General features: G+C 36.7%; 1 protein-coding gene across 2 annotated transcripts in view; it reads right to left on the bottom strand.

Moving 5' to 3' along the window:
* Positions 1–14,522, bottom strand: part of LOC110212513 (ethanolaminephosphotransferase 1-like) — a 155,522-nt gene that overhangs the window by 46,264 nt on the left and 94,736 nt on the right. For both annotated transcript variants that reach the window (XM_020992499.2, XM_020992498.2), the window contains exon 5: positions 12,469–12,737. In XM_020992499.2, coding sequence (XP_020848158.1) covers positions 12,469–12,737 — 269 coding nt within the window. The remainder of the gene's footprint in view (positions 1–12,468; positions 12,738–14,522) is intronic.

Genomic DNA, 14,522 nt, shown 5'->3' with positions numbered 1-14,522 from the left:
GAACCCAAAGTTTTAAAAACACATGTTTAAAAAAAAATGTTTTCACATGCAACTGGGAAATAAGAAATACAGGAAATGAGGTACAGAAATCTATCCTGCCCTACAGGAAAATAGAAGGGGAAGGGAATAAGAGAAGGTGAGGGAGAAATAGAAGGGAGGGCAGACTAGGGGAAGGGGTATTCAGAATGCATGCCATCTTGGGGTGGGGGGAGGGGCAAGATGGGGTGAAAATATGGAATTCAAAATCTTGCGGAAGTAAATGTTGAAAACTATAAATAAATTTATATTAAAAAAAAAGTTACCCAAGGAGGATCCAAGATGATGGAGTACAGGCAGGAACCCAACTGAACTTATTTAACATTCCCCTCCAAACAACTTTAAGATAACTCTTCAAATCAAATTTTGGAGCAGCAGAGCCAATAAAAAGTCAGAATGAGACATTTTTCCAGCCTTAGCAGGTTTGCAAGGGAGGTCCATGACATTTGGGTGGTGGCCAGACTGGAGCATGGCAAGCATCACCAGCTGCGGGCCTTTAAAGGCAGTAGTAATAGATACAGCAGCAGCAGCACTGAGAGCTCTCAGCCCAGAGAGGGTAAGGGGGTAAGACGGCTGGTCAGAAAGAGAGTACAACAGACCCTTTGCTGGCACTGGGTACAGCTGGAGCTGACTGGCAACTTGACTGCCAATAAGCAGTTCTGGGTGGAGAGGAGAGCTTGTGATACATCACAAGGGAGCAGGGGTCCTGGTCACAGTCAATGTTATAATAACATAGTCACAGAAATGAGCACTAGTACTTGTGGCCGAAAGAGTGCAAAGGACCTGATCACAATTCTAGGGCCAAGAAGAGGACTAGTGCTTGTAGCTGCAGGGTAGCAGGGGACCTTCCTGGGTAAAGACCAGAGTATAGACCAGAAGAGCAGTGACCACAGCTCTCTCCAGATCGTGTCACCTTGGAAGCACCAAAAACTTGCAGACCCCCAGAACTAGCTCTGAAAACAGCAGCATGAAAAAGCCTGAAGCTTGGGATAGTGCCCTTCCCACCCCAAGAGCACAGCCCAACTTTAATCATAAAGTTCAAAGTCAAGAAGTAGACCAGAAAAGTGAGCAAATAGGAAAAAAGAAGGAAAAAAAAACTTGGCCATAAAAATATATTACAGTGTCAGAGAAAACCAATACACAAACTCAGAAAAGACAACAACATGAAAACATAAACAAGAAAAGCATCAAAGAAAAATGCTAATTGGGAGGACCTGAGTTCAAATCTGGCCTCAGACACTTGACACTTACTAGCTGTGTGACCCTGGGCAAGTCACTTAACCCCATTGCCTAGCCCCCCCTCCAAAAAAAAGCTAATTGGACACAAGTCCAACAAGAATTCATGGAAGAGTTAAAGAAAGCAATAGAGTGGTAAGGAAAAAATTGGAAAAAGAAATGAGAGTGCTTCAAGAAAATTATGAAAAGAGAATTAATAGCCTGGCAAAAGAGAAACACAGAAAAATACTGAAGAAAATAACACCTGAAAAAACAGAATTGGTATAATGGTAAAAGAGGCATAGAAGTTCACTGAAGAAAAGAACTCCTTAAAAAGCAGAATTGCAAAACTGGAAACTAATGACTACATGAGATATTAAGAAATAATACAACAAAGACAAAAGAATAAAAAAATAGAAGAAAATGTGAAGTATCTCACTGGAAAAACTACTGTCCTGGAAAACAGATTGAGATGATATAATTTAACAATTATTGAACTATCTGAAAGTCAGGATCAAAAAGAAAAGCCTAGAGGGACAGCTAAATGGCACAGTAGACAGAGTTCTGGCCTCGGAGTCAAGAGGACCTGAGTTCAAATCCAGCCTCAGACACTTGACATATCCTAGTTGTATGATCGTGGGCAAGTCACTTAACCCCAATTGCTTCAACCCCCCCCAAAAAAAGAGCCCAGACTTCACATTTCAAGGAATTATCTAGGAAAACTGCCCCAATATCTTAGATCCAGAGGGGAAAACAGAAATTCAAAGACTCCACTGATCACCTCCAGACAGAGTTTCCAAAATGAAAACTCCTAGGAAAAAAAAATTAAAAAAGAAAATGAATTTAAAAAAAAATTCCCAGGAATACCATAGCCAACTTCCAAAGCTTCCAGGTCAAGAAGAAAATATTGTAAGCAGCCAGAAAGAAAGAATTCAAATACTGTGGAGCCACAGTGAGGATCACATAAAATTTAGCAGCTACCATATTAAAGGATTTAGAGGGCCTGGAATATGGTATTTCCAGAAGTCAAAGAAGCTAGGATTAAAACCAAAAACAACCTACCTAGCAAAGCCAAGTATAAACTTTCGGGGGGGGGGGATTGCACATTTAATAAAATAGGGAACTTTCAAACATTCCTGAGGAAAAGACCAGAGTTGAATAGAAAATCTGATATTCAAACACAAGACTCATGAGAAACATAAAAAGGTAAACATGAAAGAGTAATCATGAGACTCAATAAAATTAAAATGTTTCATTCTGTATGGGAAGATTATTCATGTAACTCCTAAGAACTTCATCATTACTATGGCATACAGAAGTCTACATAGAGAGAGAACATGAGTATAAGTTGATTATGTTGGGAGGATCTCCAAAAATTAAAAAAAATAAAGGAATGAGAAAGTGGTATGCACTGGGAAAAGGGGGAAGGGAGGTAGAATGGGGAAGTTTTTTTCACATAAAAGAGGCACACAAGGAAGAGCATTTATAGGGGAGGGGAGAATAAGGGGGATGGCAGACAATGATTGAACCTCACTCTCATCAAAACTGGTTCAAAGACGGAAGGAAAAATATATATATATATATATATATATATATATATATATATATATATATATGTGTGTGTGTGTGTGTGTGTGTGTACATATATATATGCACACATATATATGTATACACATACACACACACATACACACACACATACACACTTAGTTGGGTATAGGAATCTATCTTTTCCAATAGGGAAAAGGGAAGGAGAGAGAATCGGAGATATAGGGGCAGGATGATAAAAGGGAGGACGGATTAAGGGAGGCAGTGGTCAGAATCAAATCAGACTTTTGAGGAAGGACAGGATAAAGATAGAGAAGGATAAACAGAAGAAAATAGAATGGAGAGAAATACACAATAATCATAACTGTGAATGGGATGAACTCATGCATAAAATGGAAAAGGATAGCAGAATGGATTAGAAACTAGAATCCAACAATATGTTGTTTACAAGAAACACACTTGGAAAAAAAAAGATATAAACAGAGCAGACTCTATTATGTAAAAGCTGAAGTAAAAAAAGGAGAGATTAGTGATCATGATCTTAGACAGCAAAAGTAAAAATAGACCTAATTAAAAGAGATAATTAGGGGAAATATATTTTGCTAAAAGGTACCATAGATAATGAAGTCATATTAAAAAAATTACAGCAAGTTGCTCTGATAAAAGCTTCATTTCTTAAGTATGTATGGAACAGAGCCAAATTTATAAAAATAAGAACCATTCCCCAATTCATAAATGATCAAAGGATATGAACAGGCAGTTTTCAGAAGAAGAAATCAAAGCTATCTAGAATCATATAAAAAATGCTCTAACTCCCCATTGATTAGAGAAATTCAAATTAAAACAACTCTGAGGTACCAGCTCATACCTATCAGAGATGACAAATGCTGGAAGAGATGATGGAAAATAGGCACACGAATAAATTGCTAGAGTTGTGAACTGGTCCAACCATTCTGGAGAACAATTTGGAGCTATGCCCAAAGGGCAATAAAACTGTGTATACCCTTTGGCCCAGCAATACCACTTATAGGTCTGTACCCCAAAGAGATCAAAGAAAAAAATGACTTATATGTTAAAAAATATTTATAGCAGCTCTTTTTGTGGTGGTAAAGAATTGGAAATTGGGAAATGCTCATCAATTGGGGAATGGCTAAATGAGTTGTGGCATATGATTTTAATGGTGTATTACTGTGCTATATGAAATGATTGGGGGGGGGTTCAGAAAAAACATGGTAAGACCGCTATAACTGATGCAAAGTGAAATAAAAGAACCAGGAAATCATTGTGCATATTAACAGCAATAATGATGGTACTGGCAATGATAACCAACTGTGAAAGACTTGGCTACTTTGATCATTACAATGATCCAAGACAATTCCAAAGGACTCATGATGAAAAAAGGCTATCCACCTCCAGAGAGAGAATTGATGAACTCTCAGTGCTAATTGAAGTATAATGTTCTTGCTTTTTTTTAACTTTTTTTTTGCAGTATGGCTAATATGGAAATATATTTTACATGATTTCATATATATAATTGATGTCTTTTGCTTGCTTTCTCAGTGGGTGGAGAAGGGAGATAGAAAATTTAAAACTCAAAATTCAATTCTAAAAAAGAATGCTAAAAATAAATAAATAAATAAATGGTTTTGAGATAGCTAGATAAATAAATAAAAGGCAACCAAAAATCTATGTTGGCAGTGATGACTGGGAAACAAAGTTAGCTATCCTCAAGTTAGTTATCCAAAGTTAGTTAATTCTCACACTCAAAAGTAAGGAATAGTAACTTTGGGATAGACTCCTGGCACAACAGTGGGAAAAGAAAGCAGCCTGGTGACACAGTGGAGATGGAGTGCTGGGCCTGGAGGCAGAAAGACTTTGAATCTGTCCTCAGATACTTAACTATGTGACCTTGAGCAAGGCACTCAATCTTTGTTTCCTCAACTGTAAAATGAGGATAATAATAGCACCTACCTTCCAGAGTTGGTGTGAGGATCACATGAGATAATATTTGTAAACACAGTGCCTGGAACACAGTAGAAGCTATTTAAATATAGCTATTATTATGAGATCATGCCCCGTAGGAAGCTGTAACCTGAGTCTATGCTATGCTGTGAAATTTGCATTCCAAGGTAAAGTTAAAATATTTTGTTTGTACCAAACTGATATACCATTAGAAGCTATTAAGCAATTTCTAATGTTTGCATCAATCTGACTCTGGCTTTTAATTTCTAAAACACTCTCTCCTGTTGCTGATGTTATTTGGGAAATAAATTCTTGAGATTTTTGCTTATAAAATCTAAAGTATTTTTCTTTTCTTACAAAATTAACATTTTCCTTTAAGAAGGCAAGGAAAAAGGAGGGGATCCATTTTGACCAATGAAGAACCAATAGCTTCCTGATCCCATTTTTAGTAAACATATAAATCAGAAAGGTTCCTGTCTGACCTCCCCCTCCCCATTACACTAAAAATACCTTTCCATGACTTACATATGCTATTCATATTTTAATTGGCTATTAGCATATAGATTTAATGGTTTTGTTCTGCTTTTGGCATGTCCTGTGTCATGTCAATTTACTCTGCCTTATGTTGTGAGACAAGAAAGAGGGAACTTGATCTATGCAGTTCTCTTTATATCACAGGATATACAGAATCCCATCAATTAGTCACAATGCATGTTTATGGTGATAATCATTCACATTTATAAGCACATTAGGCTTAAAAGCAACATGGCAGGGGAAAGGATAGTGAACTTGGAGTTACGAAATCTGAGTTTGAATTCTGGCACTACCACTTACAACCAATTTGTCTTAGCCTCAGTTCCCTCATCTACAAAATGAGAGGATTGGACCTCATAACTTCATTCCCTCCTATTTCTAGATCTTGGATTTAAATCTAGACCTGTGATCACAAAGCACTTGATTCCAATTACCCCATTTGAACATCTCAATAGCCCTGTAAGGTAGGTAGTTGTTTCAGTCGTTTCAGTCATGTCCAACTCTTTGTGACCTCATTTGGAGTTTTCTTTGCAAAGATAGTGAAGTGGTTTGTCATTTCATTCTCCAGCTCATTTTACAAATGAGGAAACTGAGGCTAACAGGGTTAAGTGACTTGCCCAGGCTAATACAACTAGTAAGTGTCTGAGGCCAGATTTGAACTCAGGAAGACTCATCTTCCTGATTCCAGGCATGGCACTCTACCCACTGTACACCTAGCTGCCCTGTAAAGTAGACAGAGCACATATTATTATCTACATTTTAAAGATAAGGAAACAGAGCTTCAGAGAGGTTAAATGATTTGTCCAAGGTAGCACAGCTAGTAAACAGAAGAACCAGGACTGAAACCTAGCTCTCTAGATGAGTAGTCCACTGCTCTATCTACTACATCACCTGGTTGGGGTGGGGGTGGGGGGTGGAAAATACTACATAACCCCTCTAGTTCTTCAGCAAAGCAGAATCAGAATCTCAATGGATGCAAACTTCAAATGGGTCAACCTTTTCGATGTCTCTCATCTTTATTCCCCACCCCCATTCCCTTCAAGCCTTCATTATCACCTTACAAGGAAAAAGCCCCCAGTGGGTCTTTAGGGCTCTATATTCTCCCTTTCAGATTGCTATCAGGCTAATAAACCCCCAAGTGAATAGTTCCCTTGACCTTGCCATCCCCTCAAACTATTATTTCTCTCATCTATTTCAGTCACAGTCCTAGGAAAAGCCAATTTACCCTCATTGGCTCTACTCATTCAGTTCCTGTTCATTTTTCAACCCCTTGAAATCTGGGTTTTCAATCCTACCACTCAACCAAAATTGCTCTGTCTAAGGTTACTGATGATTACTGAACTGCATGATCCAATGGCTTATTCTGAGTCCTAATCCTTCTTGACATTTCCACAGCTACTAACTGGCATCCAACCACCTTCTCCTGGATAGTCTTTCTTCCCTTGGCTTCTATAACGCTAAACTCTCCTGGTTGTTCTCATCATCATCATAAATATGTAATTGCATGGGGTACTGTGCTAAATGCAGTGTAAAGAGAACTACACAGATCAAACTTCATCTCCCTTGCCTTACAATGTAAGGCAGATGAAATTGACGTGATCCAGGATACACAGAAAGCAGAAGAAAGCCATTAAGTCAGTATACTAATGGGCAGTAAAATGTGGATAGCATAAGCAAGACAAGAAAAGGTATTTTTGGTATAACTGAAGTGGGGAGAGGACAGTCAGCAGATTTTAGATTTACATGTGTCATGAGGATTCCATGACATAACATATATAAAGTGCTGTCCTTCATTCATTTAAAAAAAAAGTGCCTATTATATACCAGGCACTGTTCTAAGTACTGGAGACATAAAGACCAAAATGAAACAGTACCTGCCCTCAAGGAGCTTATATTCACAAACTTTAAAACACTATATGAATATTGGGTTTTATTATTATCATCTATCTATCAAAGAAATAGTTCTTTACAGTTTGCAAGGTACTTCATGTATATTAATTCATTTGATCTTGACAAAAAACTCCTTTGTTTTAGAAAGAAATAGTCTTGGGACAAGTCACTCTGCTGTTGGTAGCCTTTTATGATTAATTTTCTGCAAACTCTTGGACAGATGGATAAAATGACTACTTTTTTTGGTAATTAAATAAAAGATTAAAAAAAAGATTTAAATCTTTATAAGTCTGACCACAGATTTTCAGTTTCCTTGGTTGGATAATCATTTTATTTTCTGCCCTCTAAACAGGGACATTCCCCAAGGCCCTCTTCTCTCTCTCTTTACGTAGATTTCTTGGTGATCTCTTCAGATACTCTAGGTTTAATTATCATCTCAACACACATGACTACATACCTAGCCCTAATCTCTCTTCCAAATTCCTAAATACCAACAATTATCTACCTAAATGTCCTATAGGCATTTCAAACATGACATGTCTATCCAAAACAAAACATAATACTACATTTCTCCTCACTCTCATTGCTTAATTCCTAGAAACAATAATTTATATTTGCTGTCTCTATTTCTATACCAACCATTAATTTCTCAACCTCTTCAAAATTTACCACTTAACTGAAACTGCTCTCTCAATGACCCCTTAATTGCTAAATTCAACAGTCTTCATCACCCTTGACCTTTCTGCAGCTTTTGATATTGCTGTTTTTATGTTTTCCTTTGTTAGTCTCTCTTACCCTGGTTTTCAGAATACTGCTCAGTCCTCCTATACATGTATATTTAGGCATTAAACTGTATTTTTATATAATGTTTCTTTCTATCTTATATATTTTATCTATTTAAAAACATTATTCAGAGAAGGGATCCATGCTTCACCCAACAGTCAAAGGGACTCTTAACACAAAAAAGGTTAAGAATATGTGGACTAGACATTTTAAAATAATCCTAAGATCAGGTTTTATGTTCAGTGTGAAATAAGATAGCAGGTACTTGATAATACTTGATGAATTGGATTTAAGATCAGATTACAAAGATATAAATTCATTAAAGCAAATTTACTATTCACAAATTGATGATGATTTTTCTTTATGAAATGTCTGAATTTCTCTTTCATCAATGAAAAAGCACACTGTTATTACTAAGTATGCAAAGTAATAAGATTTCATCCTCTCTCTTTTTGAATAAACACATTTTTAATTTTTCAAAATAAAATTTAAAACTCAATAGCACTCTGATCTCAGCCACCACCTCAGAAATGTAACTGTCTTATGAATAAGCTGTCATTTTAAACTAATTGGAACACCAGTTATAAATATAACACAGTAATTAAATTACTCACTAATTTGGATGCAACATTACAAAGGGTACATAAAAGGAACAGACACAAATCAAGAGAATTTCTAGATTTTAATGATGCGTCTTTTTCTGGGGATAAGCAACAGTTAAAATTTATTTCATGTCCCAATTAAGAAAGATATAATCATATACAATTTGCCTGTGCTGCGAATGAAAGTAAATCAATTTAGGATCATTTCCTATTTTATCTGTACAAGGAAAATAAAGCTTTCGTAATGGTGAGTGCGAACTTACTTATTCAACAATAAGAATTCAAGAAAGTAAAAATGATTAGCATTCAAGTACTGGAGTGGAAATTTGGACCTCAAGAAACTAATAATAATGATAACAGCTAACATTTATGTAGCATTTATTAGGTTCCAGGCATTGTGCTAAGTGCTTTACAATCATTTTCTCATTTGATCCTCAAAACACAAGAGGTACTATTATTTATCTCCATTTTACAGATGAGGAAACTGAGGCAAACTGAGGTTAAGTGAATTGCCCAGGATCACACAGTTAATAAATGTCTGAGGCAGGATTTGAACTCAGGTATTCCTAACTCCACCCCCAGTGCTCTATCCACTGCAACACCTACCTACCCCATAACTATCAACTGTGAAACTAAAACACAGACATTACCATCAATGCAAAAAGTGAAGAGGATGCCAACTTAGCAATAAAACAGAGGATGAGTAACTAGGTGCCACAGTGGATAGGGCACTAGGCTTGGAATCAGGAAAACTCATCTTCAATGAGTTCAAATCTGGCCTCAGATACTCACTAGCCATATGACCTTGGGCAAGTCACTTAACCCCGTTTGCCTCAGTTCCTCATCTGTAAAAATGAGCTACAGAAGCAAATGCAAACCACTCCAGTATCTTTCTCCTCAAAAAAAATCCAAAAAGTGGTCACAAAGAATCAGACATGACTGAAACAAATGAACAACAAAGCTTTGTGAGGTGGTTCACTATGCCCTGAAGTAAATCCCTGCATCTTCATAACTGCTTATTATGCTTATCAAAATTCAATTTAATCCAACAAATCTCTACTAAATGCCTCCCATGGTAGGCCCTCGAGGAAGACAAGCAGATGTGAGACATGGCCTCTACCCTTATGGAATGCACAGCCTAGTAGAGGGATGACACATAGACAGATAACAAGAAGTATTTATGAGATGACTAGTATATTTAACATGCTGTGCTGGGCACTGAGGAGACAGACAAAGGCAAGCCAGGAAGCATTGACTGATGCCTTGCTATGTATGTCAGGAACTGCGCTAAGCACTAGAGATACAAATACGTGCAAAAAGAAAAAGGGTCCCTGACACAATACTTGCCCTTAAGAAGGTTACATTCTAACAGGGGAAGACAAGGTACAAAAGGGAGATGGAAAGCAGGAATGGTGAAGAAATGAGAGGGGGATATGGTGACAAAATCAATGGAGTCAGAAGCCCAGCTGAAAGAAAAATAAAGTATGGCCAGCTTGGAAGGTGTCCCCAAAATGGAAGCCCTGAAAGGAACTTACTAATGAGAAAAGGGGGATCACCAAAAAAGCATTTATTTATAAAATACTTTTTGAAGTTTGCAAGGCACTTTACAAATACTTTCTTATTTTATTCTTACAACCCTGGAAGGTAGGTGCTATTATTATCCCCATTTTACAATTGAGATTACTGAGGCATGCAAAGTTAAAGTGATTTACCCAGGGTCATGCAGCTAGAAAGTGCCTGAGGCTGAATTTGAATTCAAGTCTTCCTTAGTCCAGGTCCCGGTCCAGGTCCAACACATTCTATCTAGATGCTACATAGCTGTCACAAAGATGAAACAGTCCCTAACCTCAAGGAGTTTACATTGTAATAGGGGGATACAAGATGTAACACAGATAAGTAAATAGGGGAGAGAAAACTAATAATTGGAAGGATTAAGAAAGGCTTCACTTAGGAAGTGTCACCAGAGATGAACCTTTAAAAAAGCAGATTTTTAGAACACAGAAGTGAGGAGTAATAGCTACTTCTAAGTCTTTAGAAGAACCTGTTAGCACAGTGGATAAAGCACTGGGTCTGGAGTTAGAAGATGAGAGTTCAAATGTAGCCTTAGATACGTAGTAGCTGTGTGATCCTGGGCAAAACATTTAACTTCTGTTTGCCTCATTTTCCTCAGCTGTAAAATGGAGATAATAGTAGCACCTACCTCATGGGTTTTGTGGGGATCAAATAAGCTAATATTTGTAAAAAGTGCTTAGCACAGTGCCTGGCACATAATAGGTGCTACATAAGTCCCCTTCTCCTTCCCCTTAAGAAGCTTGAATGTTTGTGCTACACTCCATAAAGTTCACTTAAATTTGTCCAAAAATAAATGTTAATGGAATAATATATCTACTAATCTAAATCAAAAGAAAAAGAAAATGAAACAGACACTGTATCTCAAACTATTTATTAAACTAGATGAAGTCCTCTTATTGTGAATAATAAGAGTGCATGATACCCAATATCACTCTTTGTCTTCCTAAGCCAGTAGGAAATACCTGTGGTCAAACACTAAAACCTCATAGTGAAATTTTCTATCCTGAAATGGGCTACACTCTTCAGTGGAAGTAAGTGAAAATGAAAAGCAGTCAACAATATTGCTATAAAAATCCTTATGGTATGCTAAGTAATAACAAGAATAAGCCTAGATGGGGAAATATTACCCCATTATACACTAATTACTACTGTAGTTGATTTCCTCAACCAGTAATTATGGTTTTCATCATCGGACAGGGAGCAGGATGATCTCTATTGTAGGTACTATATAGTGTGGACATAAAGATGTCCAATTATAATGCTAAACAGGAAGAGTAGGGGCTCATCCAATTTAGGTGAATTAAAGCCAAGCAGCCACTTTCACCCCTATTAAATGGTGAAATAGAAGCTAGCTACACAAGCGACAAGTTTCTTCATTGTTATATGGTACCATGGTGGCTACTTAGACTTCCCTGACCTCACCCAAGGTACAGTTTAAACATTAGATATAATGCATGGTGTTCCTAAATTATCTTTCCTAGATTAAATATAATTGAAAATTGAAAGCACAGTTTGCCTTTTGGGCTAATCCAATCAAAATAATCGCAGACATTTCTCCTTCAAGTGACACTCAAACAAATAGGATGGGCTTCCCTAAGCTGTATAGCAACCATGTTAACATTCTTTTCTGTACCAAGAAAATGGAGTAACTATAGTTCTAGTCTCAAGATTAATTATTTACTTTATTAGTTCCAACAATGATCAATGTTAGTACTGAACATATTTGCCAAATCTTACTCCTTGGAGTGAAATGAGAAATTTATGCTATCCAGACATGGAAATGTCCAATACATCTTCATTTGCTAATTACTACAATCAGGTCATCAACTCTTATCTTAACGGCTAGCTTTTAACTTTTTAGAAAGGAAAATAATTAAATTAATTAAACAATAATTCATTTGTAAAAAAAAAGTTTATTAATTTGTTAATTATTCTTCCCTGATTCAGACATTATTCATTGAATCTTTAGAATAAAACCAATTTAACATAACAAAATATCTAGAAAGTAACAGTATCACTTTAATGGACTTCAACAAATACAAGTTAGTTATATCAATGGTGTCAAACTCAAATAGAAATAGGGGCCACTAAACTTTCCATAAGGATCCCTGCAGGCCCATATTGACTAAGAAAACCACTTATTTAACGTTATCACTGTTCACCCAAATTTGCAGCTTTTCTAGAGGCTATGAGAAAAGCTTGTTAAACTTTTCAAATTTATTTTTCTTTATAATGGTATTGTCATTGTATAAATAGTTCTCCTGGTTTGCCTTAGCAGCTACCTATAACACAACAACAGGATTTAAAAGTTAAATAAAATTCTTACCACTTGGCTTAGGTCGTATCCCCAAGGAAGAAAAAGGACTCCAGTATTATATTTTTCCCAATGGGACAACATGAAGTTAAGCAAAACAATGCTCAGAAACAAGAACATCGTGTGCTCGGAAAGTCCTGAGGAGCCCCCTGGACTTGCACAAACAGAGAACCAAGAAATCGTGAAAAGGGAAGTAGCCCAGCTATCCAACCCATGGTCAAATAGCTCTCCCAGAGGACTACTGGACTGTGTTCTTCTAGCATGTTTCCCATCTATAGAATCTGTAAAAGAAAGACAACAAAGAAATCAGACTTTAATGGGAGAAATATAACCCAATGTACTTTTTATGGTCAATACATGAAATATATGTAATAAAAAAGAAATAAGATGATGGGATCATAGCTCTAAAGCTGGAAGGATACTCAGAAGTAACTAACTCTACCTACCCCTTCATTTTTACAAGTGAGGAAACCAAGTCCCCAAGAGAGGTAGACAAGAGACTTGCTCAACACCATGCAGGTAGTTTATGGCAGAGCTGGGATTTGGACTTGGGTCAGGGACTCCAAGTTCAGCATTCTTCCTACTGCACCATGCTGATGAATAAAATCAATAACATATTGCACACAAAAACATAACTATCACTGACCATTATAAAAAAAAACTTTTCTACAAAGATTTTGTTTATTGTGTGCTAATACAAATGTCCAGGTTAGTCAATTCGTTAGAAATAACCATCTATTCATCGGAAAGAATTTACCCACTTGTTTATTGGTTTGTCATATATCTATATATATCATATATCAATAGACCAGGTTCTCATTCTTGTAGATTTGTAGACTGAATTTAAGTTGTGTTAAAGTCTAGAATGTGAAAACATCTATATATTTATTTCTAGCACAAATAAACAGTTATTTCTATATAAAAATTAATCAGCTCATAAATAATCAAAATTAGTGTTATTTATTCTCATGAGGTTGTTCTGTAGTAACTAAAAGAATATGTGGTCCATGAGGTGCTTCACCAAGTACCATCAACAAAAAAAAGATTGAAAACTAGACAGCAGTTAACAAGCATTTATAAAATGCTTGCTATGTGCTAAGCAGGTATCATTGTGCTAAGCACTGGGGACACATAAAAGGCAAAAAAAAAATCTCTACTGTAAAGGAGCATATATTATAATCAAGGAGATAACATATAAATAACTAGGAATATATACAGAATAGATGAAGATCACCTGATCTTATCTCCACTTTGCATCTGCTACTCTCCCTGGTTCCTACTCCTCAGAACAAGATGCCCCTCCCAGGATAAGCTCATTACCTCTAAACTCTCCACCATGCTGCTAACTTAAACCTTGATTGACACCAACCCCCTCAGCTTCCTCTCCTCTCTGCCTCTGAATGGGAAGAGTACCAAATTCCTCCCAACACCTTCCTTTGTAGAGAGCAGAAACAGAATCTCAGATCATTCTACTTTGCATCTACATGCTCTGAACACCATTGAGTAAGCCACCCACTGTTGTCCCATTCCCCTTCCCCACTGTCCTGCCTCCTTTTGGGTGTCATCTCCCCCTTTAGAAAATCCTTGAGAACAGGGACTTTCTTTTTTATTAATTGTATCCCTAGCATTTAGCAAAGTGCCTGGCTAGTAGGTGCTTAACAAACATTTATTGGATTGGTTTATTGGACTGGATTGAAAGGGCAACCACCAGTGTAAATAAAACAGCTGTCTGATTGAATTTTTCACTTTTTGAGGGTATTGATAGTAGAGATCATTTCATTTTTGTCTCTACCACCAGCACCTAGTATAATGCCTGGCATGAAGCATTAGTCACTCAACAGTCATTTATTATGCACTTACTATATGCCAGGTGCTTAATAAATAAATATTTGTTCTGATAGCATCTGAATACAGACCAAAGCATATTATTTTAATTTTCTTTCCCTTTTTCATTGGAGGAGGGAGTGTTGAGTTTTTTCCACAAAATGACTAACATGGAAATATGTTTCACAAGATTGTCCATGTATAGCCTATATCAGATTGCTTACTGTCTCAGAAGGGGGAAG

This window comes from Phascolarctos cinereus, unplaced genomic scaffold (genome assembly GCF_003287225.1).
Source record: "Phascolarctos cinereus isolate Bilbo 61053 unplaced genomic scaffold, phaCin_HiC Scaffold_4;HRSCAF=312, whole genome shotgun sequence".
In the NCBI taxonomy this organism is placed as follows: Eukaryota; Metazoa; Chordata; class Mammalia; order Diprotodontia; family Phascolarctidae; genus Phascolarctos; species Phascolarctos cinereus.
This window is presented reverse-complemented; position numbering and strand designations above follow the sequence as displayed.